The 26,869-nt window shown below is 33.1% G+C and overlaps 2 protein-coding genes across 2 annotated transcripts; one reads left to right on the top strand and one right to left on the bottom strand.

Annotated features, from left to right (window-relative positions):
• Positions 1-102: 102 nt before the first annotated feature.
• Positions 103-16,395, bottom strand: LOC138314585 (glycylpeptide N-tetradecanoyltransferase 1-like). The gene is made up of 13 exons (XM_069254992.1): positions 16,286-16,395; positions 13,131-13,404; positions 12,491-12,629; positions 12,234-12,364; positions 11,688-11,779; positions 11,183-11,299; positions 9,659-9,829; positions 8,838-8,946; positions 8,226-8,297; positions 7,636-7,734; positions 7,199-7,363; positions 6,390-6,527; positions 103-6,076 (listed from the first exon to the last, which is right to left on the bottom strand). The coding sequence occupies exons 1-13, from the start codon at positions 16,384-16,386 to the stop codon at positions 6,056-6,058; spliced, it is 1,629 nt and encodes a 542-aa protein (XP_069111093.1). The 5' UTR covers positions 16,387-16,395; the 3' UTR covers positions 103-6,055.
• Positions 16,396-16,598: 203 nt separating this feature from the next.
• LOC138314583 (calaxin-like) lies at positions 16,599-25,621 on the top strand. The gene is made up of 7 exons (XM_069254988.1): positions 16,599-16,747; positions 17,300-17,461; positions 18,303-18,407; positions 20,083-20,168; positions 20,703-20,768; positions 20,881-20,985; positions 21,540-25,621. Exons 1-7 carry the CDS (start codon positions 16,681-16,683, stop codon positions 21,585-21,587), a joined length of 639 nt encoding a protein of 212 aa, XP_069111089.1. The 5' UTR covers positions 16,599-16,680; the 3' UTR covers positions 21,588-25,621.
• The last annotated feature ends 1,248 nt before the right edge of the window (positions 25,622-26,869 follow it).

Here is a 26,869-nt window from a genome sequence, read left to right as displayed (position 1 = left end):
ACTGTCAAAATCTAATATAAATGCTGGTTCATCATTATTTACCTGGGTATGAAAATGGTCCAAGTCTAAACTCACCTGTGCATAAACAAACCAAAAACAACGTTGCACACAGTATATTTTAATCAGCACTGTTTTTAGACAAAAAGTTTGTCTAAACATGTTAAACCGTAATTGACATTAAACAAAATGCCCAAAAGTATAGTGGTACTTTTGTCAGTACTATCAGTATATGGCACCTTGTGTAAAACCTAGATACCTCGGTGTCATCATCCCTAAACAGTACTAAGTACCTTCACAAACACCTCTATATACCAAAACCTAATGGTACAATGAAGTTTGTACACCGAGCTTGTCAAACTCATTAACTAGTAATGCTTTTTAATATCAAACAGTTCTTGAATTAATATCCAATATAACATGCTTTAAAGAGGCCAGCTCAGTCAGTTGACTAGCTTTAAAGTCAAATAGCTTGGAGTCATCTATGAGTCAACTAGCTCTAGATTATGTCAGCTTATTATAGCTAGGTCTCTTAGCTCAGAGCCAATCAGAGAGTACCTCAAAGTCAACAAGCAGAATAGCTCAAAGTCATATTAGATTAAGTAAGGTAGCTCAAGTCCACAAGCTTTAGGTTGACTTGACTTACAAGAAAATTATTCAATTGGTCAACCACTTAAATTTTAGAATCTACTACATTGATCAGAGAAATTAGGTCTCAACAAGCTAAGGAACTTCTTTCAGTCTTTTATCTCAAGAATGAACTATGTCAGTGTTTACATCTGTGTCATCAAACACAGATTCCAGAAATGCCATTTCAGTAGTCAACTAGCTCAGGATCAGATATCTCTGTCAAGTTAGTCAACTAGCTTAGTCAGATATCTCTGTCAGGTTAGGCAAGTAGCGTAGAGTCAAATAAGGCTGTCAGTTAACTAGTTTTGAGTTAGATATTTGTCAAGTTAATCAACTGTAGCTTAGAGTCAGATATCTCTGTCAAGTTAGTCAACTAGTTAAGAGTCAGATATCTCTGTCAAGTTAGTCAACTAGCTTAGAGTCAGATATCTCTGTCAAGTTAACCAACTAGCTTAGAGTCAGATATCTCTGTCAAGTTAGTCAACTAGCTTCGAGTCAGATATCTCTGTCAAGTTAGCCAACTAGCTTCGAGTCAGATATCTCTGTCAAGTTAGTCAACTAGCTTAGAGTCAGATATCTCTGTCAAGTTAACCAACTAGCTTAGAGTCAGATATCTCTGTCAAGTTAGTCAACTAGCTTCGAGTCAGATATCTCTGTCAAGTTAGTCAACTAGCTTAGAGTCAGATATCTCTGTCAAGTTAACCAACTAGCTTAGAGTCAGATATCTCTGTCAAGTTAGTCAACTAGCTTCGAGTCAGATATCTATGTCAAGTTAGCCAACTAGCTAGCTTAAGTCAGATATCTCTGTCAAGTTAGTCAACTAGCTTCGAGTCAGATATCTCTGTCAAGTTAGTCAACTAGCTAGCTTAAGTCAGATATCTCTGTCAAGTTAGTCAACTAGCTTAGTCAGATATCTCTGTCAAGTTAGTCAACTAGCTTCAAGTCAGATATCTCTGTCAAGTTAGTCAACTAGCTTCAAGTCAGATATCTATGTCAAGTTAGTCAACTAGCTTAGAGTCAGATATCTGTCAAGTTAGCCAACTAGCTAGCTTAAGTCAGATATCTCTGTCAAGTTAGTCAACTAGCTTAGAGTCAGATATCTCTGTCAAGTTAGTTAACTTGCTCAAAGTTGGATATTTTGATGGTGTCCATAAGTTTTGAGTTTGATGTACATGTCTTGAGTTAACCAATAAGATATCTCCCCCAACAGTATTTGGTGGTATATGAGTACTGTACTAGTACAGGATAACATGCCAAAGGAAAAAAACAAAGTTGTTATAGAAATGTTGTATTAACACTCAAAACATGACAATAACTGTTTGTTATAACAAAGATATATCAAAATTTATGATAACAAGCGTTATACGATCATGATTACTGAAGTACTCTTAATGATAAGATTTATCAGAGACGTGGAACCCAGCCTCTGACAAATACATGATAATATTGATTGCATACACAATTTCATCACATCATGATAAAACATACCAGCTCTAACAGTAGATTATCAGGTCTGCATGGTATGACTGGGCCCAGTTTCATGAACATTCCTTAACTTTTAGGAATTCTTTAGCATAAAATTCTTCATAGGAAAACGTTACAAAAGTTTAGGAAAAATCTCAAGTTAAACAGCCTTCCTTAAAATACGTAATGCTTTCCTAGGGAGAATTTAAAGTTAAGGGATTCCTTAAATTTAAGGAATTTTCATGAAACTAGACCCTGTTGTTCAGCTTGAGGAAGGAGAGGTTTTCTATGAAAATTGTTTACATGATTGTACATCTAAAACCAATTAGAGTGGGATACTTTTACATAATTGCATGCATTTAAACACAAGAGGCTCAAAGGACCTGTATTGCTCACCTAGAACAATATACTCATCTGAAGAAATGCTTTGAAAATGATATTTACACCAATTAGAGCTGATGTATTGCATGTAACTTATCTTATTTACGATCAACATAGAGCTGAGGAACAAAATCACAGTGTTATAACTTGGGATTAATTTCACATAATAAACCACAGGTTTACGACGCGCCAAAAAAAACACACAAAAAAATAAAAATGCTGGTTTGGGGTTTTTTTTGCGTCGTAAACCTGTGCATTGATAAAGATCGAATTTTGCCGGAACAAAGTTTGCTTATAGGCAAACAACATACGCTTAACCATGACATATCCTCACCCATGATATAAACTCAATGAGCATATCAAATCTGAAGCAGGTACATATGTGCGTCATCATTCGAGTAAAATGGTGTCCATTTTTTCACTATCCCAATCATAAGTTTGTAAAATTAATCAATAAACCAATCCCATTTAAAAGATATCAAAAGATACAATGGGCTTTGTCAGTCTGAATTTGCTGTGTCTTTTAACACTGACAGTAGTTAAATATGATTTTAATACAGTGAAAAATTGGCTGCCATTTGCTAATAACAATACTATTTGTAGTCGGGTGATGACATAGAATGGCACCCTGGTGTAGAGCTGAGTTATGAATTAATTAACTGTGTGAGGTGAGCTTACTTATATTTTGCCGTACGAAAAAAGCATGAATACAGTAATATGGTTGCATTACAAGCAAAGTTATATGAGCACTTGAATTGGGTCAAGTAGACAAGATTAAAATCATTACCTACAAACCCTGTTTTATAATTCTGCATGACAAAACGATGGTATACAAACAATCTATCATTTAAACAATGCTACAGAGAAATAAATTAATACACAAATCCATGTATCCTTCACTTAACACACACAGAGTTATCACTCGTCAAAAATCTTTGCGTACAATACTAATAATCCACAATCAATTTGAAATCTAGGAAAACCAATCACAATCTAAAATAAATACAACAAACACTGAAAACTACTGTAATTGGAAATAAGTCTTTGAAATTCAGAAATATTCTTAAAATGATAAATATTTTATCACTTGGATAAAAATTAGATCACTATAAACATATATACAATATGTGCTTTTTTATACATCTGTCCTAATTTTGGCAAATCATAACAGAAGGAGATATGAGAGAGTTACAGGTTTACCAAATAATAAATGCTCATATTGCCTCTACTATGATAACTACAAATAAGAGACTATTATGCTATTAGATTAATTTTTCCATGGGAGTAACCAAATTTACTAGTCCTACAACTGCTTTGTATTAACAGTTACGACTGGAACCTGAAATCAACATACAAGGCTATTTGGCTATTTGAACGATAGCCCCAGATTTTTGAAATCAACACTATCTCAATAACACTTCAACCATTTAAGGTTTATCTGGCGACAAAGAGTCAATTCAGACAAATTTTGATGTCATTATGATGAAACTGAACTCATTCTAAAAGGATTTCTAACATACTCAGAGGTAATAACAATGAATTTAATCCTATCTATATAAAATATCACACTACTAATCATCCTATTACATACATACAACACAAATTTTACTTGATGGGATCATTGTTAACCCATGAAGAAGTCTTAGATTCCTCCAATGCTGTCTAAAAAGTTGAAATTATAAAAAGAAGTATTTCACAAAAATCTATACCCCAAGGTATTAGGATGAAGTCTATAATATGTAAGCTTCAACGTTTACAAACATGCAATTGCTTACAATGAACCCCTTATGGAAAAAAAAAATTAAAAAAAAAAAAAAAAAAAAAAAAATCGTACTCAGACACACCATTCTTGATTCAATATTCTATATTCATATGCAACTATCTTATAAAACATTTTGTCAATGAGACTAACTTTTTTTCTAGACTAGTGAGTATACAAATAATTATGACAATACATTAGACTTATTGCAACATTCTAAACCTCCAAAATGTATAAAACTGCTCCAATATCCTCCCCACCCTCTCACCTCCCCAGATAATAGATTATCATGCTGGCTCATGTTTGTTGTAGCTATCCCTTTAAACAATTTTAAGAAATCCTATGGACAGAATGAAAATCTGACTGTAACAGAGATTCTACAAATAAGCGGTGGACAAGTATTTATATGTACATCCCTATGAAAGATGGGGATGCTGATGAAACCTGGACCTCAGGGGCAATAAGAGAAGTTAAGATCGATATTCTACATCATTTACCAAGATGTTCTTTCAAAGTATGGCTAATGATAAAATATGTAATAATCAAGTCACATGAACTATTGGTAAATTCGCAACTGTATTATGATATAGGTATAGATGAATAAGAAGAAATGAATGAATAAAAGCCATGGAATGAGGCCAGTTTGCTCAGGCATTCAGGAGAAGAATACCTGTGTAACAAGATAAATAGCTCATCCATGACTTTGTAATTAAGCAATTCTTATTAACTTTTATCAAATAAATCAACAAAATGTTTAAATCATTAATCACAATTTTCTGGTGTTGTCCTGAATTCTATATAACATGAAATGTTCATTCTGTATAAACATGAAGTTTTGATAATTAGGGTATCAAATTGTATGAAAATGAGCAAATCAAATACAAATGTATCGCAGAATATTAAGATGATTACAGACTAAAATCGGGAAAATCTTAAATTCAACACCCACAGAATTTTAAAGTAATGTACCGCAAAACATTATCAAAATAAGTGTGTGTAACTGGTATATAACTATTTATATAGTATACTGGTACATGTATATTATCGTCCATTGGTAACTGCAACATTAAGATTTGACAGTTAAAGTAAAAGAAAGTACATTGTATCCAGAGCTATTGAAAATAGATCATGAATACAGCCTATTGCCTCTTAAGTTTCAGAAAAACCCCTATTTGAATACATGGCTTGAAAGCATGAATATTTCATGTTATTCAGTATCTCATAGCATCCTTCTCACAAACAGGCACTTGCCAACATATGTTACCCAGTAGTTGACGTTGGCTTTGACAAATGAACCTAACAAAACGCCATGTGTGTACAGGATCACCAATAGAAACATGTCATTGTTCATTCACAATTGTTCATTCACAATATCTGTGTTACCTGTAATAAACAGGTAGACAAAACAAACACAAGAAACAAAAATATTGACTTGTGAAAACCTGGTCATTAGCAAAACTACCCTAGAGTCTTGCAGACCTCTATATGTCCTAAGTTTATATCGGAATCAGTTATAAATATCAAACTGAAAGTGAACATCACCCATTAATCCGACTGTCATTCACCCAAACCACAGTCACTCCCGCATCTCCACAAGTACTCTAAGACAGTAAATCTCTGTAACCATTCTATCGTCATCATGGTTCAAACCATATTGTTTGGTTTTGCTCTACACAACCAACAAGAAGAGAGTGTAAATCCTGTGGCTGGCTGATCTGTTTGTCCTGGTAGAGGAATACACTATATATCAACACATTAAATAATGGCCACAAACCAAACAGTTTCCAAGGATATTCATTGTTTGTTCAGTGATAGTTCTTCATATCAGTGCAACACTAATCCAACCTGCAATTATAAATCCCAGTGTACACACAATATGACATAAAGGAGACATAAATAGTATCAACAATGACCTTGACCTAAGAGATAATCATCATAATTAAACTACTGGCAGGTCTCAGAAAGTTGGTCTTCATAATTCAAAATAAAAGACTGAACAAGATTGATACAATATGACAGATATAAAACCTACAGGGCATGATATTTAGTCACTGTCCTCACTATTTGAAGTCTCTTATCTTATTTCTATGAATCTATAAGGGGTATCTTGGAAGTACTGAGTTAGATAACCTACACAGGGGACTGGGTCATTGTTTACCTGTTCTGGATTCATCTGTGCACACTTCCAGTTGTACAGGTAATACTGCAGGTTTCCATCACCAATGCCAAACTTAAGCTTCTCCAGGAATTCTTTGTTGTCCATCAAGTCTAAGGCATTAAATACATCAAATCCCATCTGCAACATCAAACAATACCTTTTCTGCTATCAAGTAACTATAATAACATTAATTAATCAAAGATTTCATACTGTAGCAAATGTTCTGTAGTTATAATCACAGGTTAACAACATAGCACCATTACTTTTGGCATTTCTCTCCCATCAACACATTGTGTTAGTCAATACATTAAAGATGCTACACTGGTGATGAATGGCATTTATTCTCTATCAAAACCAGAGCAGACAAATAAGTATTTTTTTCTTCAGTTACAAAAGCAATATAATTAACTACGTCCCAAATAGAGTACATGGCATTATGCCCTATATCGAATGAAGCTATATTTTTTCTGTGAAAATTAGACATACATTTACATGAGTAAACACTAAAGCATCTTTAACATACCACAAATTCTAAATGTTTAACCTTGTTTCACTCCTGACATATGTTTAGATATTGAGAAAAAACAGTTTGGGGATATTTAACATCTCTGAATAAAACACAATTCAACCTTTTATTCTTACCCCACTATAGACATGATACAACAGCTGTAGGTATTAATGTTACTGGTATAGGTCAAAAGAGAATTAGTCATGGATGTTTCTTTTATTATTTATTTTATATCAAGAAGCTGTGTATCTGAAACAATAGCTGCTATTAACACCACATGTAAATACTATATAGTACATACACTCTTGGCCACAATAAGTGCATCCTGCATCAGTTCATTCCATGGTGTCTTTGTGCTGACGTTGTAGAAGGAATAGGCCGCCTTCAGATATTTGTGTGTTGGGTGGTGCATCACAGTCGATGGTAGTGTGTAGAAGCTGACAAAGTCTGTCACAGTCCCGTCCCTCTGTAAGGTAGAAATATGTGGTCAATATAGATTTGACATCATAATCTATTTATGACCTCGCATGATTGTCTCAGTAGACGGAAACGTCACATCCAAGCCAGACTTCTACTATATAGAAATGAAATGAAAGGTTTCACTGATACTTCTATATAAAAGTTATGTGATAAATAGAATCTTACACTCGTGAATATGTAATGTAAAACAAGTTCAATACTTTTATATGCCATGAGCCTTTAGGCACATACTAACAACAGCGCTGTTTCATAACTCACCTCCACTACATAGCTATCTATGATACCAGGTCTGGGTATAAACCAGTGCTTGAACTCCTCCATAGAAAACACTGGTGCTAAATCTAGGCCCTGCAAATACTACAAAATGAAGACACATTAATAATACAATCACCATTAAATACAAACTGCAATCCTAAACTATTACAGTATCGCAATATTAAATTTTTAATCTTATAAGTCCGTTTCTTCAACTTACAACACTGTATATAATTGTTAAATTTCACAGGTGTAAAATTTCACAGGATTTCACAATTTACGGTTTGGAACTTATATGTGGTAATTTATTTTTGCAAATTACCTTTTTAGCCTTTGAAAGCATCACTCTTCATAGGCTAAACTATAAAGTGATTTTGATAAATTTCACGAGGTATTAAAATTCACAAATTTGGATTGATCCGGTAATTTACTGAAATTAAAAACTCCGCGAATATATTGAAGTACTTGCAATGAAGAAATATATTATAACAGATATCAATGGGCAGGGAACATACATGCATAATTTGAACATCCATAAAGCTGTTTCAAGAAATAATTATAGATTTTGGGCCAGACTGTAAAATCGTACTCACAGTAGCCAGTAGTGTATGTACATCCTGGATGTCAGCTGGAGTAAACTTCCTGAAGCCAGGCGTTTTTGGTGTCTGTAGAAAAACATCATCAAATGTGATAGAAAACATCAAAATATGTCATGACAAAAAATACTCCATCATGCATTTTATTCAAAATCAATAACATGCTTTGAAAACTAAACTCTCAATTTTACAGTCCTGAAATCAATATAAGGTATTTAATGGAAATAGCTGACAACAATTGATATCTAATCACTGCAATCTTGTTTCTATCTTTGTTAATTTTAAAATTATGTATTTTCCAAAATATTTTCCATTTTTTTCAGCTTAATAACACCACAAATTTATATATATATATACCGAATTCAACCCAATAAGCGCCCATGTCCCTATAAGCACCCCCCCCCTTTTTGAGGCCTCAATTTCAATTTTCCAGGCATAAATAAGGACCAAAACTACATAAAACGGTATAGATTTGCAATAATTTCAACTTATTAGCACCAAGAACAGCTTCCACTGATTAAATTTAACAAATGATGACATTTCTCCTGAAAACTACTTCTATATCAAACTGAACATGAGGATTGCAAATCACTTTAGTATATCACTTACATCAGGCAACTTGTATAACTTGAGGGTCCTCTGCATAGTCATATTTCTACTTAGATGTGAAAACTTCACTTCAATTAATTTCCTAGGATTTAAAGATCTGTGCCAATATCTGAAACAGTTATTAAATTGAATAGTATGGTAAACATTTATTTTCAATTGAAGTAAACTATTGTAACATTTATTCACATTAAAGGGTTATTCACCATTAAAAAATCTTATTTCATATAATTTTTTCTTTAAATACTCATATAGTGTAATGATTTTAGTAATCTTTGAAATGAAACCACCCACAAGCCTAGAATAATCTTGGACATGATAATGTAAACAGTAAATTGCAATAACAACATTTTTTCTATCTTAAATCTGTTCTAATATACATGTAGTTAAAGATGCTCCATTGCTGACAAATGATATTTTTTCACTATCAAAAACAGGAGCAGACGATTAAGTATTTTTCTTTGGTTACAAAAGTTATTTACTTTACACCATTACCATCATTGAAAAGTTTGAGCCTCTAATTTTACATCAAGATAAAAATATCAAAAAGAATTAATTGCATCCCGAAAATATTCCGTGGCACTATATCCTATATGGAATTAAGTACTGGTTGCACATACACTAAAGGTGAAATGAATTATTTTATATTATTTTTTGTGTTAATTAGGTATACATATACATGATTAATCACCAATTATTGTTCAAATGATGAATATCATTTATGCTGTGTCGGCGGTGGAGCATCTTTAAGTAAGAATATGTTGGCATATAGCCCTAACAACTCTCTTACACCCAGATTTTAGTTACCCATGTTTACACCTTACCTACAACATGCCACCGGTTTGGGTAGGACTACCCCAGCAGTATACACTGCCTGAAAAAGGCCCTTCATGTGTACCCGTCGAGTTATCTCCCTTATAAGTACTGGAGCCACTCGCTTTGATCTTAAACGCTTGTGGACACACAGGAAATTGATTTCTACCATTTGCTTTGATCTGAAAGAATAAAAATAAGTTCACATGCACAGTCAAACAAACAACAGAAGATATTCTTATATGTGTCTGAAAACCAAAAAAGGGAAAGCTTTTATAATTAGACTGATCTCCGAAGGTAAAGCAGAAACAGAATCCTATAGTAGACCTTTATAATGGAGGTTTATTTGTTTATGTGAAGATAGAAATCTTACATCGGACTTAAGGGAGAACAGCATCTCGATGTTTGTGGGGACAGTACTTGGCCTACTTATATTTACTTATCATACATCTTGACGTTTGTGGGGACAATACTGGACCTACTTATATAATTACTTATCAGACATCTTGATGTTTGTGGGGACAGTACTGGACCTACTTACTTATCTTACATCTTGATGTTTGTGGGGACAGTACTGGACCTACTTACTTATCATACATCTTGATGTTTGTGGGGACAGTACTGGACCTACTTACTTATCATACATCTTGATGTTTGTGGGGACAGTACTGGACCTACTTACTTATCATACATCTTGATGTTTGTGGGGACAGTACTGGACCTACTTACTTATCTTACATCTTGATGTTTGCGGGGACAGTACTGGACCTACTGACGTATCTTACATCTTGATGTTTGTGGGGACAGTACTGGACCTACTTACTTATCTTACATCTTGATGTTTGTGGGGACAGTACTGGACCTACTTACTTATCATACATCTTGATGTTTGTGGGGACAGTACTGGACCTACTTACTTATCTTACATCTTGATGTTTGTGGGGACAGTACTGGACCTACTTACTTATCATACATCTTGATGTTTGTGGGGACAGTACTGGACCTACTTACTTATCAGACATCTTGATGTTTGCGGGGACAGTACTGGACCTGCTTACTTATCTTACATCTTGATGTTTGTGGGGACAGTACTGGACCTACTTACTTATCATAGATCTTGATGTTTGTGTGGACAATACTGGATCTACTTACTTATCATACATCTTGATGTTTGTGGGGACAGTACTGGACCAACTTAGTTATCATACATCTTGATGTTTGTGTGGACAGTACTGGACCTACTTACTTATCATACATCTTGATATTTGTGGGGACAGTACTGGACCTACTTACTTATCATACATCTTGATGTTTGTGGGGACAGTACTGGGCCTACTTACTTATCATATATATTGATGTTTGTGGGGACAGTACTTGGCCTACTGACGTATCTTACATCTTGATGTTTGTGGGGACAGTACTGGACCTACTTATATAATTACTTATCATACATCTTGATGTTTGTGGGGACAGTACTGGACCTACTTACTTATCATAATCTTGATGTTTGTGTGGACAGTACTGGACCTACTTACTTATCATACATCTTGATGTTGGCGGGGACAGCACTGATGAATCCACATAGCTTGTCATTTTTGATAACTCTTACCCCACAATGCCAGTCCTTACACCAACCAGGAGGCTGGAGTGCCCTGTAAAACAACGCATGAAAATCAAATCCATGTTCTTCCTTTACTTTTACATCAATTATAAAATCATTATTGAAGAACATGTTGAAAGCATTGTTAATCTCAATTTTTATAGCTGTAATAAAAAAAATAACAGACTACATATATTGAATAAAATCATCTTTGATATTCTTCTGTTAGATTTAACAATAAGTTAACTTCTACTGTGCTGATATTATATTTCATTGCAAGCCACTGAGTCCAGTAGTATCCGGAAGTTCCTAACAAATGTTGATAGATATTTTTCTCAAAGTAATAATGAAGCAAGCTTAGTATCACTGTATATATATAATAATACCATATATAAACCCCCCCTACTTAAATACTACTGTAAATATGAAATCCCATTTACCATTGTAAGAATTCTGGTGAGTAGTCAAAACGAAACATATTGTCATCATCCTCAACGTAGTTCTCATTAAGTAGAGTGTACAGCTCCTTCAACTAAATCAAAACATACAAGCATAAACAGGAGTTTTATTTAATTTTACTTAATTTTATTGGTCAAATAAATAAAATATTAACCTTCAATGAGAGAATGTCAAAAATGTCAAAAGAGTTAATCTGTACCTTTCCACACCCACAATGGGTAAAGGTTAAAATAACCAAATCAAAGGTTAACCCAGAACAGGGTAGCGTACAGGTCAAAGGTTAACTTACAATAGGGTGGTGCACAGGTCAAAGGTTAACTCGCAATAGGGTGACGTTCAGGTCAAAGATTAATTTGCAATAGAAGGGCATGCATTAAGTCATAGGTTTATAATAACAGGTTCATTGACAATGAGTGAAACAATAAGACCATACAGGCCAAAGGCTAATTTAATAACAATAAGGATAGGGGGTGTCAATAACAGTCAAATATTAATGTGGAGAGGGAGGTTGTATATGACAAACTTACAATGAGAGGGTCACATAGATCCAGTGTATCCCAGCGGAAGCCTCCTGGTAGAGTGTATGTGTCACTGCGGATCTCCTCTACAGGTTTGTCCAGTTCTATGGCCTCATTTACAGTCGTCTGGATCTTCTCGTCTAAATAATTTAGAAAACAATAGTTAAAATTCACAAACTTTTCCAAAAGTGTTAATCTGTTATTGAGCATAAAAATATCAAATATACTACTGGTCTTCAGTAAAATAACTGTTTCATGACACTCACTAATCTTTGGTACTGGTTGTGTCTCCCAGAACTGGTAGCGTTTTTTGGATGCCTCCTCCATACTTTTGGGTGCAGCTGGTGTCATCGAGAGCAACTCCACAGCCTTCTGTATCCTCTGTAATCCTGACAGAGAGGATGTCTGTGAAATAGACATAGGTCACATATTAACAGCTTTATTTGCTCAATTTAATTTCACAAATTATATGACATTGTTTTGTATGGTTTACAGACATCACGAAAAGCTGAACAAAAATGGCCAGACATTCCGACCGGCAAGGACTGCGAGTAAGCAGGACCGAACAAGATTTTGGCGGAATGAAAATTAATGATAATTTTTTAAGTAAACATATATAACCTCCTGCTATTAGTATCCAGGCAGCTTTTTTGTGATTGTCTTATGCAGTTTACATTTTTGCCAGGTTCAGCACATGCATAATACTTCAGAGATGCCATTTCTACTGACTTCCGGTACTCTAAAATAGCCGGACAGTTGGTCTGGCCCAGGTTTTAAAATAGGCAGTTCAAGTTAAATTTTGCCAGACCAGCAAATTTCACAATGTCTTGGTGTATCATCTGTACTAACAGCAACATTTTCACAAAATTAGACATTAATCATAATCTGAATATATGTCAATCTTACTTCTGGAGCATCTTCTGTTAATGGACCTGAAGCTCCCACTTCCTTTTTCTGTCCATTTTCTGACCCCTTGGATCCTGACCCTTGACTCTCTGAGTCGGCTTCCATCCCGGACTGGTTTTGTTCACTCTGGTTATGGAGTATGGGAACTCTAACTCCATGATCTTCATCATCGTTCACTATCTGACTATCAGAGTCACCACTGGACCTTTCAATATCTTTATGTTTTCTCTTTTTAAGAAATTTCTTATTTTTCTTCCTAGATGCAGCTTCAAGTCTGGAAGAAAGTAATTTCATTTCATTATTTGTAACTCAAAAAACCTTGGTTATTATTATAAAACACACCTTTCCTTTGGGTCAATTAATATGTATTGTGTAAAAAGAATTTTTTTTAATGTTATTTTTGCTTGCAGTCCTTACATTAAGGACTACTTATTTCCCAAAACAAAAATCCACATTTTATTCAGAACAAACGTATCATTATAGAACACCTCTATTTATGGCATATGATGAAGTTACAACAATCAACAAATGCAACATTCCCTTTTGCTAACAATAATGGCATTGACGGTTCATTTCATTCTTTTGAAGTCTTGCAATACTGGGCTTTCAAGATCCCAAAATGATGTGGGTTAATTGGGATACCTTTTACCATAAATTAGTCCCACCATCCGATGATTATGATGTCACAAAAACCATGTCAAATGATGAAGTCACAATCACCGGAAGATGAGACTAACTGACAATAAATTGTCTACTCACATCCTTTTAGGATCTCAAAGCAACTGTATTGCAACTACTAAAAGGGCACCAAAATGAAGCTCTGCCAGTTCGAGAGCATGTTAACATTGCATTTTAAGACAGACTTTGTTTGTATGCTGATTTATAATACGAGTAGGCATTTAAAAGCTGTACTTTGGAATGAGTATAGCTGAGTTACTGCAGTTTTTCTATTTAACCCTAGCTATCATGTGAATACACATATGGAAATGTGCTACCATGTTGAAATATGTTTTACTCTGGCTAACGACGACCCATCTACTCTTTAATATTGTGGCCTAACAGTATCAGCTCAAAAGGCTTCCATTGGATTCAGGAAGTATTGCATTAACCAGAAAGTATATGACACTTTGACTTCTGTCACATTTTTTCTATAAAGTACTGTATATGTTCTGGATCGGTTTAATCCCCCTCTGACTGTCCATTTTCCAGATCCTTCTACATTGGTATGCTAGAACTTTAATTAGGTACCATATTCCCCATATTTAGCGTCCAGGGTGCTTAAAACTTGTAAACCCCGTCCTTGGCGTTTATTAGTAAACGAAAATGTAAGTCGTAGATGAAAAAAGTCCAGGCTACCAGCCATATTTTAACTAACTTTCAGTATTAAGGTAGCTCCATACTTTTGGGAAAACCCATGTCATTTTTTTCTAACAGGTCTTATTTTCTTGATTTCAAATCTGTAAAGATAAATGGGTGTTCTCGAACTACTTTTTGAGATATTTGAACTTGAAATATACCATCCATGCAAATTTCCTGACCGAAAATAGAAAAATTCGTAAAATTATGTTTTCTGTAATATTAGGGTGAATATAGTCTCGATCCTGTTGATTTTTTGTCCTAAATTTCTTACGATAGAACAATATACAAAACTATTTTATTTTTACAAATGCTAACTAATTTTTGTTATTTCCCAGGACCCTTTCTTTACGTAATTATCATGTTTTGCCATATTTTCGCCCGTAAAAAATCAATGAATAGACCAAAAAGGAAATGAAAACCCTTGTCAATTTCACAATATTTGTATATGATATGCCCAAGGTAATATGTTTTTCAAATATCATATAAAAACACGGGGTCCTCGATCAAAATTTCACAATTTTGTAAGCTTGAAGTTTGTAACTTGCAACCTTACCCCCATTTCATCCAGTACTAAGATGGGTTATATTTGACTATTTTTTGAAAATCATGCCGCAAAAAAACATTCCACATCAGTTCATACGTTTTTGTGATATTACATCTAGTTTATGTCTGTTTGTTTTTATGATTTTCTCCAAATTGTGTGTTTAAAGGAAATCCATATGCGATTTTTTTAGAATTCCGGAATTTCGGTCCGGCCGGGTCCCCTCTTATGATTTATAGCGACGAACGCCATTTCCGGTGTTTAAAAATCCATTCCCATTTACGACAGGGACCGCAAAAACCACAGAGATAGCATATAATTTTCACTTCACTGCTTTTATTTGATTTATTTAATGAATTTAAACATTCAATATTATATGTAGACAATTTTCACCCATTGAAAAAATATCCAAGTGTGATGTCGTGTCGTATCGGAAACCATTCTGGAATTCAAAACAACCTCCGCAACTTCCGGTATAGTGTCATATAAATTGGCGCGATTTTCAAAAGTATGGACCTACCTTAATGGCACATTTAGATATGTTACGGTAAACATGCATATACCTTTAATCTTTTAAGACACATTATTTTGTTGTGATTCACATGAAAAAGACTCACAATTCAATATGGATTACAATGCTAATATTAGAAGCATCACATTGCAGAACATCATTAAATCCATTGGATGTATGTTGAGAGATAGAAGGATGTAACAGGACAAGTAGTGTAAATTTTGTGTCTGTCCCTTTTGACTATAAGAACTTAGTAACAGATTTACATGTTTATCACCGACGACCATGCAGCTAGAGATAGCTCGATTAGTATAGAGCATGATGCCATCCGGCTAATGTTTGGAGGGTCCCAGGTTCGAAGTCTGGCCTGGCTGTGTATTTTTTTCGCTCTTATATATACTGAACATACAGTTGAAAAGCCAAGAACAAGTTGAAAAACAAAACATCACAACAAATATTAATCAATGTCCACTTTTGAATAAAAAAAAATACAAAGGGAAAATACAATGGAAATATAAAGGAATTACACCGATTTTTAACTAGGCCTAGTGACTTCCCGGTATGTTATATAGCAAGTTTGCAACAGTATTGTATACAACCCGACCATCGATGATTGTCAAAAACTAGAATTCGTGATCATGATAGAGCAGGCCTGCAAGGGCAGGGTCATGGAGGAGCGTCTGGTAGTAAGCTGTGTCATGTAAACGGATGGGTAAGTATTGCAGTGACAAAATAATATTGTACCCTTGTTCAGACACTTCATCGTCGTCAACATCAGCGTCCACAGCACTTGGATCTTGATCTTGATCCGAGCTCATGTCATGCAGAGAGTCCGCATCCGCCATGCTTTCTAATTTTAGAGACGGCAGCATGAACAATACTTTGTTGTGATTGGTTCTTAATGATTAATATTTAATATCATGATATTGATATACACGATAGTTTTTAATTTATACACTTTTTATTTACGCAACACTTATTAGTAATTTTTGGCTAAATATGAAAATGTTTTAAGATATTTTAACTGCGGAGATGTCTTCTATCAGGTTGCGCATGCGTAGCCTGCTTGACAACAACAAGCAAAAGTTGCCAGAAAAGTGCGAAAATTCAAGTCCATCGTGTGGCAAAGAGTGTCAAAGATGACTTCGAAGAGGAAAGAACTGCAAAAATTAGTTGAAAAACTTTCAAAGAAAAAGGAAATTCATTGTATGTATGATGGCATTTTGATATATGAATTTTAAATGTTCTTTTTTATTCTGTATAAGTCGGCCTACAAAACTGAAACGCAAGAGCCTCGGTCTGTCCGTCCCCTCAGTCACAGTTTTGAGTAATCGAGGATCAATCTATCTGGTTTTGACTTACAATGCCTATCGTTTATGGGTAGTTTCCGTATAAGATGTGAATTCCCTTGGGACTCTTGCCTAAAATGTCCCCGCTCAACTTAAAAAATATCCTTTTTAATAAACAAGACACCCGACCTGTTTGAAACTGCATTGTAAAATTGTACTAGGTAGGACTAGATCTAGTCAAGTACCAATTCTCGCCATCGCATCTGTAACAGTATTGTTACCACTCAAATTTCGTCATTAAAGTCAATTCGTGATAGAAGACACTACCATGATGATTTCCACAAAAAATGTCTGAAAATTTGTGTGATCATTCAAGTTCGCATGCAATGGTGAGAATATTGGTCGTCTCCCAGTACAGAACTCTTATTTTTAATTATCTTTATTGATTAATATTTCTTAATTATTTCAGTTAATAGACAACAGATAGAAAAATTGATATACAAATTCTTTGACCTCCATGGTGGTCGAACAATGATGGATAAAAATCATGTTGTGAGGATGGATAGAAGCATGTTCAGAGATGTCCTCTACAATTACTTCAGTATGACTGATGATGTTCTCCTTGATAGAGGTAAATGAAGTTTAATTTGTTCAAGTGATTTTTTTAATTTTTATCAGTGCTTTACTTACAAGTTGCTTGTACAATTATATACATGTAGATCTACATATATATATATATACTTGAAGATGGTATACAACTTACTCCCATAACATCTGACTGTGGATACGATTTAATGTTCCAAAAGTGTCTCATTGAGCTGTAACCTCTAACATTGAATGTTGGAGCAAAGATGTCAGCGATTTCTATGCGAACACAAAAGCACTTTCATCCTGCAAATGTAGGTTTCTTGCCCTGCTATCAACTCCGCAATCAACTTGTCAATCATCCTACATGTATCTAGACTTGTTTTTGCTTACCGTAGATGACTTTTGACATCTTCATTCAAAGCATTTCAATTATAAGTAAACTGACTTAGTTTGCATTAAACCCAAAGGTTAAATCTTCCAAATGATAATTATATATTTCATCCTTACACATAATTCATATTGATACACATTTTAATATTGCTATTACATATAACCTGTAGATTCTAGTGTTTTGTTCATTAATTATAATTTATGATGTATTAAGATATTAAAACCTATATCTTCATAAAAGGATTAGAATGCCACCTTCAGAGCAGAACGATCATAAATAGATATGCAGGGATCTTCTCAAGTTCTGATTTTAAGCTTAGTTGTTGTAATGTTGGAAGCCATCTGAAATTTCATTGATAATTAAGGCACATGTAGTGACACATATATGTTTGTTTATGAATTTAAACTTATAAACTTGTACTTTTTTATATTTTTATATTTTTTTATATGTATACATGTATATGGAAAATACTAATTTAGAACATCATATTCAGTTTTCAGAGCTTTTGATAAGGACAGTGATAACTACATAAATGTTGAAGAATGGGTGAATGGAATGTCAGTGTTCCTGAGGGGAAACAGGGAGGAGCACACCAGGTGTAAGTTTATTTGGATCTACAACATGAGTGGATCTTAATGTTGTAATGTGTGGGGAACCTTGGCAGATCTTAATGTTGTATAATACTAAAATAAGAATTTGTGACACATGGAATTAAACTACCAGTTAAATGTTCACACAAGCTTTGTTACTTCCTTGCTTAAACATCTGAAAGTACCATGATCAGGTTCAGATGACCTTTTGCATTAGCCCATCTATGTTTTTACTGATAAAGACTCTGGGGTATTCTGATGCATGATATCGCTGGTAAACAATAGTTTAGCCTAGCTGTAGCTGGCCTGTGTTGTACATTTTTATGAATGTGAAGATCGAGATACCTTCAGATGTTCAAGCATACGAAGCATTAATCTTTAGATTAAAATTTAGGTGAATCATCTCAACTAATTTCAAAATACTTTTAGGATCTGTTTGTACAGAAAAATGTAAGATTTTATAAGTTTCTAAGTTGTCCAGATACTAGCTAATGTTTTAAATATCAATTAGTAAATTAAAAATCAACTTGAATGAATGTGCCTGCTTAAACTGTTTAGCCTCTCTGGAATAATACTGGTTTATTTTGTTGGGTTTAACGTCCCATTAACAGCTAGGGTCATTTAAGGATGTGCCACTGATATAGGAAGTGGAGAAAAGCTGGAGTACCCGTAGAAAAACTACTGACCTGCGGTCATTATCTGACAATACAATGGTTTTGATATCCAAAAACAAAGTGGGTACTGTACAATTTGACGTCGATAAGTCCCACCTTCTAGTGATTATGACGTCATGAAACTCATATTAAATGATGACGTCATAATCACAGGATGGTGGGACTAATCAACGCTAAATTGAACTTTATCCACATCATTTTGTATCATGGAATCCAAACCCCCATTAATCTGCCCCACATGAGATTCAAACTTAATTCTTAGGAATATGCCGGGACATTTTAACCAGCTCGGCCACTGCATCCCCATGCGTCTCTGGAAAAAAAATTGAGATTTCTTTTCTTTTTTTTTCGGAATAAATGTTAATTAATTAAGATAACTAATGACATATAAGTTAATTCAGAGTTGACTGACAATTCAGCTAGATGCTTTGATATGCTTTCTTTGTCATTTGTATTAAACACAACTTTAAAGCTAATATCTAATTTATTTTTCTGATATTAATAAGATTGTATGTTGACGTTATGACTACATCGAATGTTAATTAAATTTAAGTATTTTGTTTTTAAATGATGATCATTGTAATGTGTGATGTGTTCTAAATTTAATTTGCTACTTAATTTTTATTTTTGCCTATTTGAGTGCATTGGTATATAATCGATTTTGTGTCATTCTAGAAATGCATGTGAACATGCATGTTCACAAGATGGAAACTTTCATACAAATATTCAGATCACTCAGATGAGTCACTCAGATGAGTGATCACTATGTAAAAGTATGATTGTTTCAACTCTGCATGGCAATTTACAATTGACACTGTAACTAAACTCGGTGTTTTATCAGCTAACCTTATAAGTGGCATTTTAGCTGTACAGGACTTAAATTGTTTTAAGCTGGCACTTGTTTTATTTTGATTTATGTGTGACTTTTTGTTATTTAACAGCTTATTATTTTGTTACTGATACAGCTTAACTTATCTGTGTTACGCTTTTGTTCTATGTCTACTACCAGTTTGTTTCTGTGCCTACGATCTCAATGGAGATAGCTACATATCACGAGAGGAAATGTTCCAACTTCTTAAGACATCACTCAGCAGGGTCTGTATCAAATTGACAGCTAACATCAATAATAGATTGATTGCTATTAATAGTGGTGCACATCCAAGCTTAATCAATCTGCTTTCATTAAAACTACCATTGATGGTTTACTTGTGTTACTTAAAATTGACTACTTGTGGTATATAGTATCCATAGCCCCTCCAACTGTTCAGTGTTCACTCAATTTGAAGAATCTGTTGAAGTTGGCAGTGCCACATTTTCTTTTTTATTTACTCTCAAGCTCCCTCTTTTATTTATTTTTTTTTTTTTTAGAAAATAAATAGACACTTAGAATTTTGCATGTATACACTCACATTTGCTACCAATCACTTAGCTGTCATGTTTTTTACCTATTGTTAATTTCAATTAATCATTATTTTATAAATAATGCATGAAAGTTATAACAACTTGCTTTTTACATTGAATTTTATCATTATATTGCACAATTATAATGTATCATCTGCTAAAGGGCAGAATATTTTGAACATGAAATATTGAATGTTTTCAATTACTGTTGGTCTTTTTACCACACAGACATCAACAGATGAAGACCAGGATGAAAGTATTAAGGAATTAGTAGAAATTACCCTCAAGAAAATGGTAAGATTGTTATCAAGTGAGTCATACATAAAATCGTTATTTTATTGAAATATTCTATTTCTATTTAGATGTGTATTGTTCCTTCTCAATTTCATGCCCTTCTGCTCTGTAGGATGCTGACCATGATGGTCGAGTATCGTTTGACGATTATAAAAAGGGAATAGAGGAAGATATCCTTATGTTGGAATTCCTAGGACCATGCTTACCAGAAGCTAAGGTAACTATGATGCTTTCATTTCACATCTGCTCACACATACCTGTAAATGGAATTATCTGTTATTACGTTCTGTTTAATGCATATTAATAAAACATCATTGTATTGCCATTTACTTACAGTTCATAGGAAATCATTACTATTTTGGATAGTAATTTTTAGCTCAAAATGTGATGGATTTAATTTGATGAAGACCAATGATGTTGCATCAATGCATATTTGATGGAAAGAAAGGGGACAATATACTAGGGATTGCCTGTACTATATCTGATAAATGCTAAGTCAGCATGAAGTCTGTTAATGCTAGGTCAGAAAGTTATAATCTCCCCATATGAGTAGGTATGAACAGCTGACATATTGTACTAAGACTTACTTTATCTCAAGTTTTTTATCTTGCTTAACATATCATTTGTCCAGAAGTAATTTTGTCTTCCACTTCAAATTTCCTCTTTTGCAATAAGCAGTGATGGACAAAAAATTTTGTTTTATGGTTTTTAAAAAGCTTCTTGTTAATTCTTAATCCTTAAACTGGTGCCAAATGCATTTTGTTTTGACAGAGGTGTCAATGTTTCTTAGAAGAAATAGAACAGCTTGGAAAGTATTGAAACAAAGGACCGGAAATAGCCTGCAAGTCATACTCAACTGATGTACTGAACTGTCTGGGTTGTATCCATAATAAGTTTATAATAAAGAGATGTTCTCTCCTCACTCCTTAGCTCTTCAATTCTTTTAAGAGAGGAATTGTTAATATGGAATTACATATAATGTCAAAGTAGTGTCAAATATAAAAAGAGAGGGATGATTTGAGTTAACAGTTAAATTAATGGTTAAGGTGACTATTTGATAGGAAGAACATACATTTTGATTCCTAAGAAAACTTTCAATACTTGTATTTTAAAAAAATGTTGGAAGTTTAATATTGTAGTTTGCTGAAGTGAAGTTATAGTACTTCTTCTGTGATAAAATACTGTACAGTGTCCAGTGAAACTATTTTATCCATCTAATACTTGCTATGGCCTGAATAAAAGGCTAACTTTTTTTCATATTTAAGCTGGTATTCAGGGTTTTAATTGTGCTGGAATCAGATCGGATAAATATTTTGAATGTGTAGGTATCAAATTCATAATTTGTAGACATGCCGTTTAATTTTCCTTCGAAAAGACCACCATATTTATATGTGAACAAAATAATGTCTCGCTGTGAATTTGATATTTTATACAGTTCAGTTTTATTGTCAATCAGGTAAGTGATATAAAACATGTAAGATAAAATGCAAACAAACGTTTTAATAATGGTTTGCACACTAATTTCTTTGCTCCGTTAGCAGTAAAAGGCGCCAATTGTAGCTCTAAAGACGACTACATTTGTCTAAAAGTCTTTTGAGCTACTATATTGCAGCTAGGTTTTAACTAGCTATGGTTATACAAGTATATGATTTTCAGGAGAAGTATCAGCTGTATGTTAGTTTAACCCACATTAAATTGTTTGCTTTATGTGGTCTATCACCATGTAAGAATGGATACCGTGTTTCAATTATGTTGTACCTGTTATTTTCAACAGTATGTATTCTCTTTTGTCAAATACTGTCTGTGCCAAAATATAATATTCTAGCATTTTGTAATTATGATAACTCCGATTGTTGACAGCCCATTCATGTTTTTGTTGGAGATGACTTCTATTAAAGAATAACAGATAACACTTTCTTAAATCAAAATTTATAACATATTGTGATGGAACATACATGTCATAATCATTCAAATCAATGATGGTATGATGAGCTGTAAATAGAATTATGACACTCTTGTAATTATTTAAGAGATAAAGTATTTTTTAATAATAATGTATCATATTTTTTAATCTATCTTAAATGCCCAAAACTATATCTAATTTGAAAAAGAACTTTCAGAAGCAAAATTTATTTACTTTTATTTATAAAAGACTCTTTTAAAGTTCAATCAATACATTAAAGTGGCAAAGACATATCTCACTTTGCAACATGCTGATTAAAAAGATTGTTGCTAGTAATGGCAAATTCTTAAGTTCCAGGATGTATGAAATATATTTCGAATATGTTATGAACAGTATGTGTGTTCTATTTGATAGCTGTTTAGAAGGAATGATTAAATGTGATGGATTTTTATTGTAAATCAATTTATTAATATATTATACATTATATATATTCTTCAGATTTTAATTATATTGTTACGGTACAAGTATGTAGACTAGAAATACAGTATTCAACCCGTTAATTTTTCTTGAATGGGACATTGGAGATCTTTGTATAATGTCATTATGTTAATACCTTAGTGGGAACATGTGAATTCCTGATTCATTGTTATTGATAGTGATAACGAAATGCTTCAATGTAAGACGTTTGATACAACTTAATTTATCTGTACATTTCATTCATCATATTTGTATTTATTTCTACTAATCGTAAATAGAACATTTAAAATCTTAATGATATACAAATTATGAGCAGAATCAAAATAATCTCTGATATATAGACCTATACACGACAGTTTTTCTTCCATATGTTTTTTGTTACTGACGGTTTAGATATAACCAGTAGTCAATGAAGAGCTTTCCATGATTCAAACTCTACCAGTTAGTATTACCAAAGAATTAATGTCGAGAAAATGTCGATTGCTGAGTTTTTTGACATTTTTGAACATGTAATTTTAACTAATAAGCATTTATGTGTACATATACTAATATTGTGCCTTATTAGCGCAACAAATCTTGCCAATTTAATGCTTCCATATAATTCTTTTATATGTATAATTCATGAAATTGATTCTCACTAATTTGTGTTTTTAGGTTTATAGGTAGAAGATAAAGCACTGACAAAATTTTCACATTTAATGTAATTTTATGTTATGAATTTGCTGTGCTTTTCATTTTTAGTTTTTTTCTCATCTCTTTCATTACCTTTTTCATGTACAATTTTCTGTAACATAAACGAGTCCTCAGTAATGTGACACTAGTTTCTATGGACGCCTTACTTTTATTCTGCCTCGGGTGAATTCTGGTCCTGATACCTACAGTAATAGTGCTCAATGTTTGTTATCAGTAACTGTATAAACAGTATACATATTGTAAATACTGTAACAGATTTGTATGGTGGAAGTTGAAACATTGTAAATATTTAAGAATGTGTATTTGTACGAACATTTCTTTGCTGAAATGCTATTGTGTGATATTGGACTATAGGTGGATATTATCAGTAGTTGTAAACTGGGTAACTATTTGTGAACAGTGTATTATCATTAGTATAAGAATAATTTCACCTAGACTTCATTACATTGCAGTATATTTCTTCGAGAAGGAATATCTATGGTCAGAATAAAGCTAGTTATAAACAATAACAAATGTTTGGATAAGAAAATATAAACACAATTATAACAGCGATGGTGGTTAATTAAAACTGAAGCTTGATGTATATTTCAGTAATAATGGTTAATTAGAACTGAAACTTGATATATATGTCATTGATGAGGGTTTTTTAAAACTGTAACTTGATCTATATATAACATTGATATCTGTTAACATGACGTTAATGGGCATCAATGAAATGTCCAGCGTTAGCTTTGGTGACCTTATATTAAGGAAACACCTAGTTACAGAACAGTTCATCAGCTTATCAACCGAAAATGAAAAATGATATTGTGGTAATCCATATATTCATCTTCTCTTGTGATCAGATTTCGATTATTATCGCCAGGGTAATCAGAAGTATACATTTACATTATACATGTTTAAATTCTTCTATTCGTGATACATTTTGCATGCCGATTTCTTTATGGTAGGTCTCATGTATTCTTACGTTTTGCCTTTTCTTCCGGCAACAAAAAACTTCTGTCCAGTCGTAAGATCGATAAACTTAACTATCACCAGTTATCAAAAAGCTAAAAATAACTCAACAAACAATTTATTTAAAACAACAATTTACATGCAAACGTGGTACAAAGCTGCTAAATCTTATTGATATTCAAAACTATATTACTGGGTTATAATGTTGTTTATTCATTTTTATACTGTTCAATAACCGTATAGAATATTGTATAACTTAAATATACATATAGGTATAACTTGTACTTCTATATTGGAAAAGTGCCTTCTTATCATAACATTTCAAAATACATGCAAGCAAATATAAATACCGACTTTCACTAATGTACAAAAATAATAAAATCAAACACATCCTGTGTACACTGCAAGCATTTCAAAAATTACCATCCCTTCCTTGTCACTTTTTTTTAATTTCAGTATCCATCTGTTGTTTTGTTTGTGTTAATTGATTTCTTTCAGCATTTTATAAAATTTTTAGTTGAGTGATTTTTTTTAATTTAAGTTGTTCAGAAAGCTGTGTCATTTTGTGTTGACATGGAGTAGTTTGTTACTGATAAATAAAACGGAGTGTTTCTTTATAGCATTCGAGCATATATATATACATGTATATATATTTAAACGGTTAAACAGAAATCACTCATTATTGCCTCAAGATATGTATTATATAAGAATAAACATGGCATTCATATCAGTGATGCTGTTTTGGTAAATAATGACATATTACATGACATTTTGTTTAAACTTATATCATTTATAAAAGGTTGAAATAAAGGGAAAAGAAAACATGCATATTTAGTTTTTGTTAAATCAATACTTTACAAATTGTACGAACATTCAAAATTAAGATAATTTTGTGTATGGTATGCTGGCTTTGTTATAATTAATAGGAGCTCAGGTTCAGTGTTAGTCGTATCAACTCTAACCACGGCAACTAAGCTATCGCCACGATTGACCAAGCTTGATTGCAGGGGTACCCCTACTGACAAATTGCTCCCACGTGTACAGGTCTATATATAACGACTAAAGAATGTACTGTTGAATTACTTAAACATATTGAGTTGGTTCTAAAACAATTACAAATCTAAAAATGCAAACACGTTTGTTAACTTTCTAAGCTGAAAGGCAGCAACACTGACAGCATTTCTAATATCTTCATTTAATCTTTAATTTAATAAAGTTTTGAGCATGCGTAACGAATATTTAAAATATCCAGTTCTTGCATATAGAATAGAAATCATAATGGAAAGTATAGACATTGTGCTTCTAAAAAATCCCTAATAGATAAAAATATTGTTTGAAATACAGTACATGTATTATGAATATCTCCGTTAAAATATAGGCAAAAACATCGGCAGTCACTGCAACTAGTTAAAAAGCACTATGGATTGTATTAAAAATCACTTACATTTATTAAAACTGCTCTTTTCTGCAGGTTAGACAATCATTGAACATATGATTTATTACTGGGATCACACCAGACAATCGTGCAATATATAAAGTGTGGAAAATTAATACGTTTGTAAACATTGTTGAGGGTATCGTTGGACATAACATGGTCGTGACCCTTTTTAACTCATTAAATGCACTGCTGGGATAATGATAAGGCGATACCATAACAATCAATATGCATTCACATCGTATTTTCATATACAAATGTATTTACAGTCAGTGGTGATTTGCAAGCTTTTGACTCCGAGTGTAATACACACAGCATTATAAATATGAAATATATAGAAAAATATCTATAGAGCCAAAAGCCTTTGCTTGACGCAAGCTGGCCTGCAGTTTGAACAACGACGCCGCGTCACAGCTAGTCTAAAGATTAATCATATTTTGCAAACGCCCAAAATAACACTGATTGATAACACTGATTGATTTAAACATACTTATTGCTTATAACAAACGGTTTGGGCACAAGTTATGACAACTTATAAAAGCCCTCTCTACAACTATTATATAACAAAATTGGTGAAAGCGACATACACATGAAATATTATATTGTAATCAAAAAATATAGAGAGAGAGGTAGAAAACA

This window comes from Argopecten irradians, chromosome 2 (assembly GCF_041381155.1).
Source record: "Argopecten irradians isolate NY chromosome 2, Ai_NY, whole genome shotgun sequence".
NCBI lineage: Eukaryota > Metazoa > Mollusca > Bivalvia > Pectinida > Pectinidae > Argopecten > Argopecten irradians.
Note: the sequence above shows the minus strand (reverse complement) of the source record. Positions and strands in the feature narration are given on the sequence as shown.

Coding starts and splice junctions, on each gene's coding strand:
- LOC138314585 (XM_069254992.1), bottom strand. CDS start 16,386: ATGGCGGATGCGGACTCTCTGCATGACATGAGCTCGGATCAAGATCAA. Junction 7,735..8,225: donor TACATACACTACTGGCTACT/GTGAGTACGATT, acceptor TTCATTTTGTAG/TATTTGCAGGGCCTAGATTT. Junction 6,077..6,389: donor CACAGATGAATCCAGAACAG/GTAAACAATGAC, acceptor TTATAATTGCAG/GTTGGATTAGTGTTGCACTG.
- LOC138314583 (XM_069254988.1), top strand. CDS start 16,681: ATGACTTCGAAGAGGAAAGAACTGCAAAAATTAGTTGAAAAACTTTCA. Junction 16,748..17,299: donor AAAGAAAAAGGAAATTCATT/GTATGTATGATG, acceptor TAATTATTTCAG/TTAATAGACAACAGATAGAA. Junction 18,408..20,082: donor CAGGGAGGAGCACACCAGGT/GTAAGTTTATTT, acceptor GTCTACTACCAG/TTTGTTTCTGTGCCTACGAT.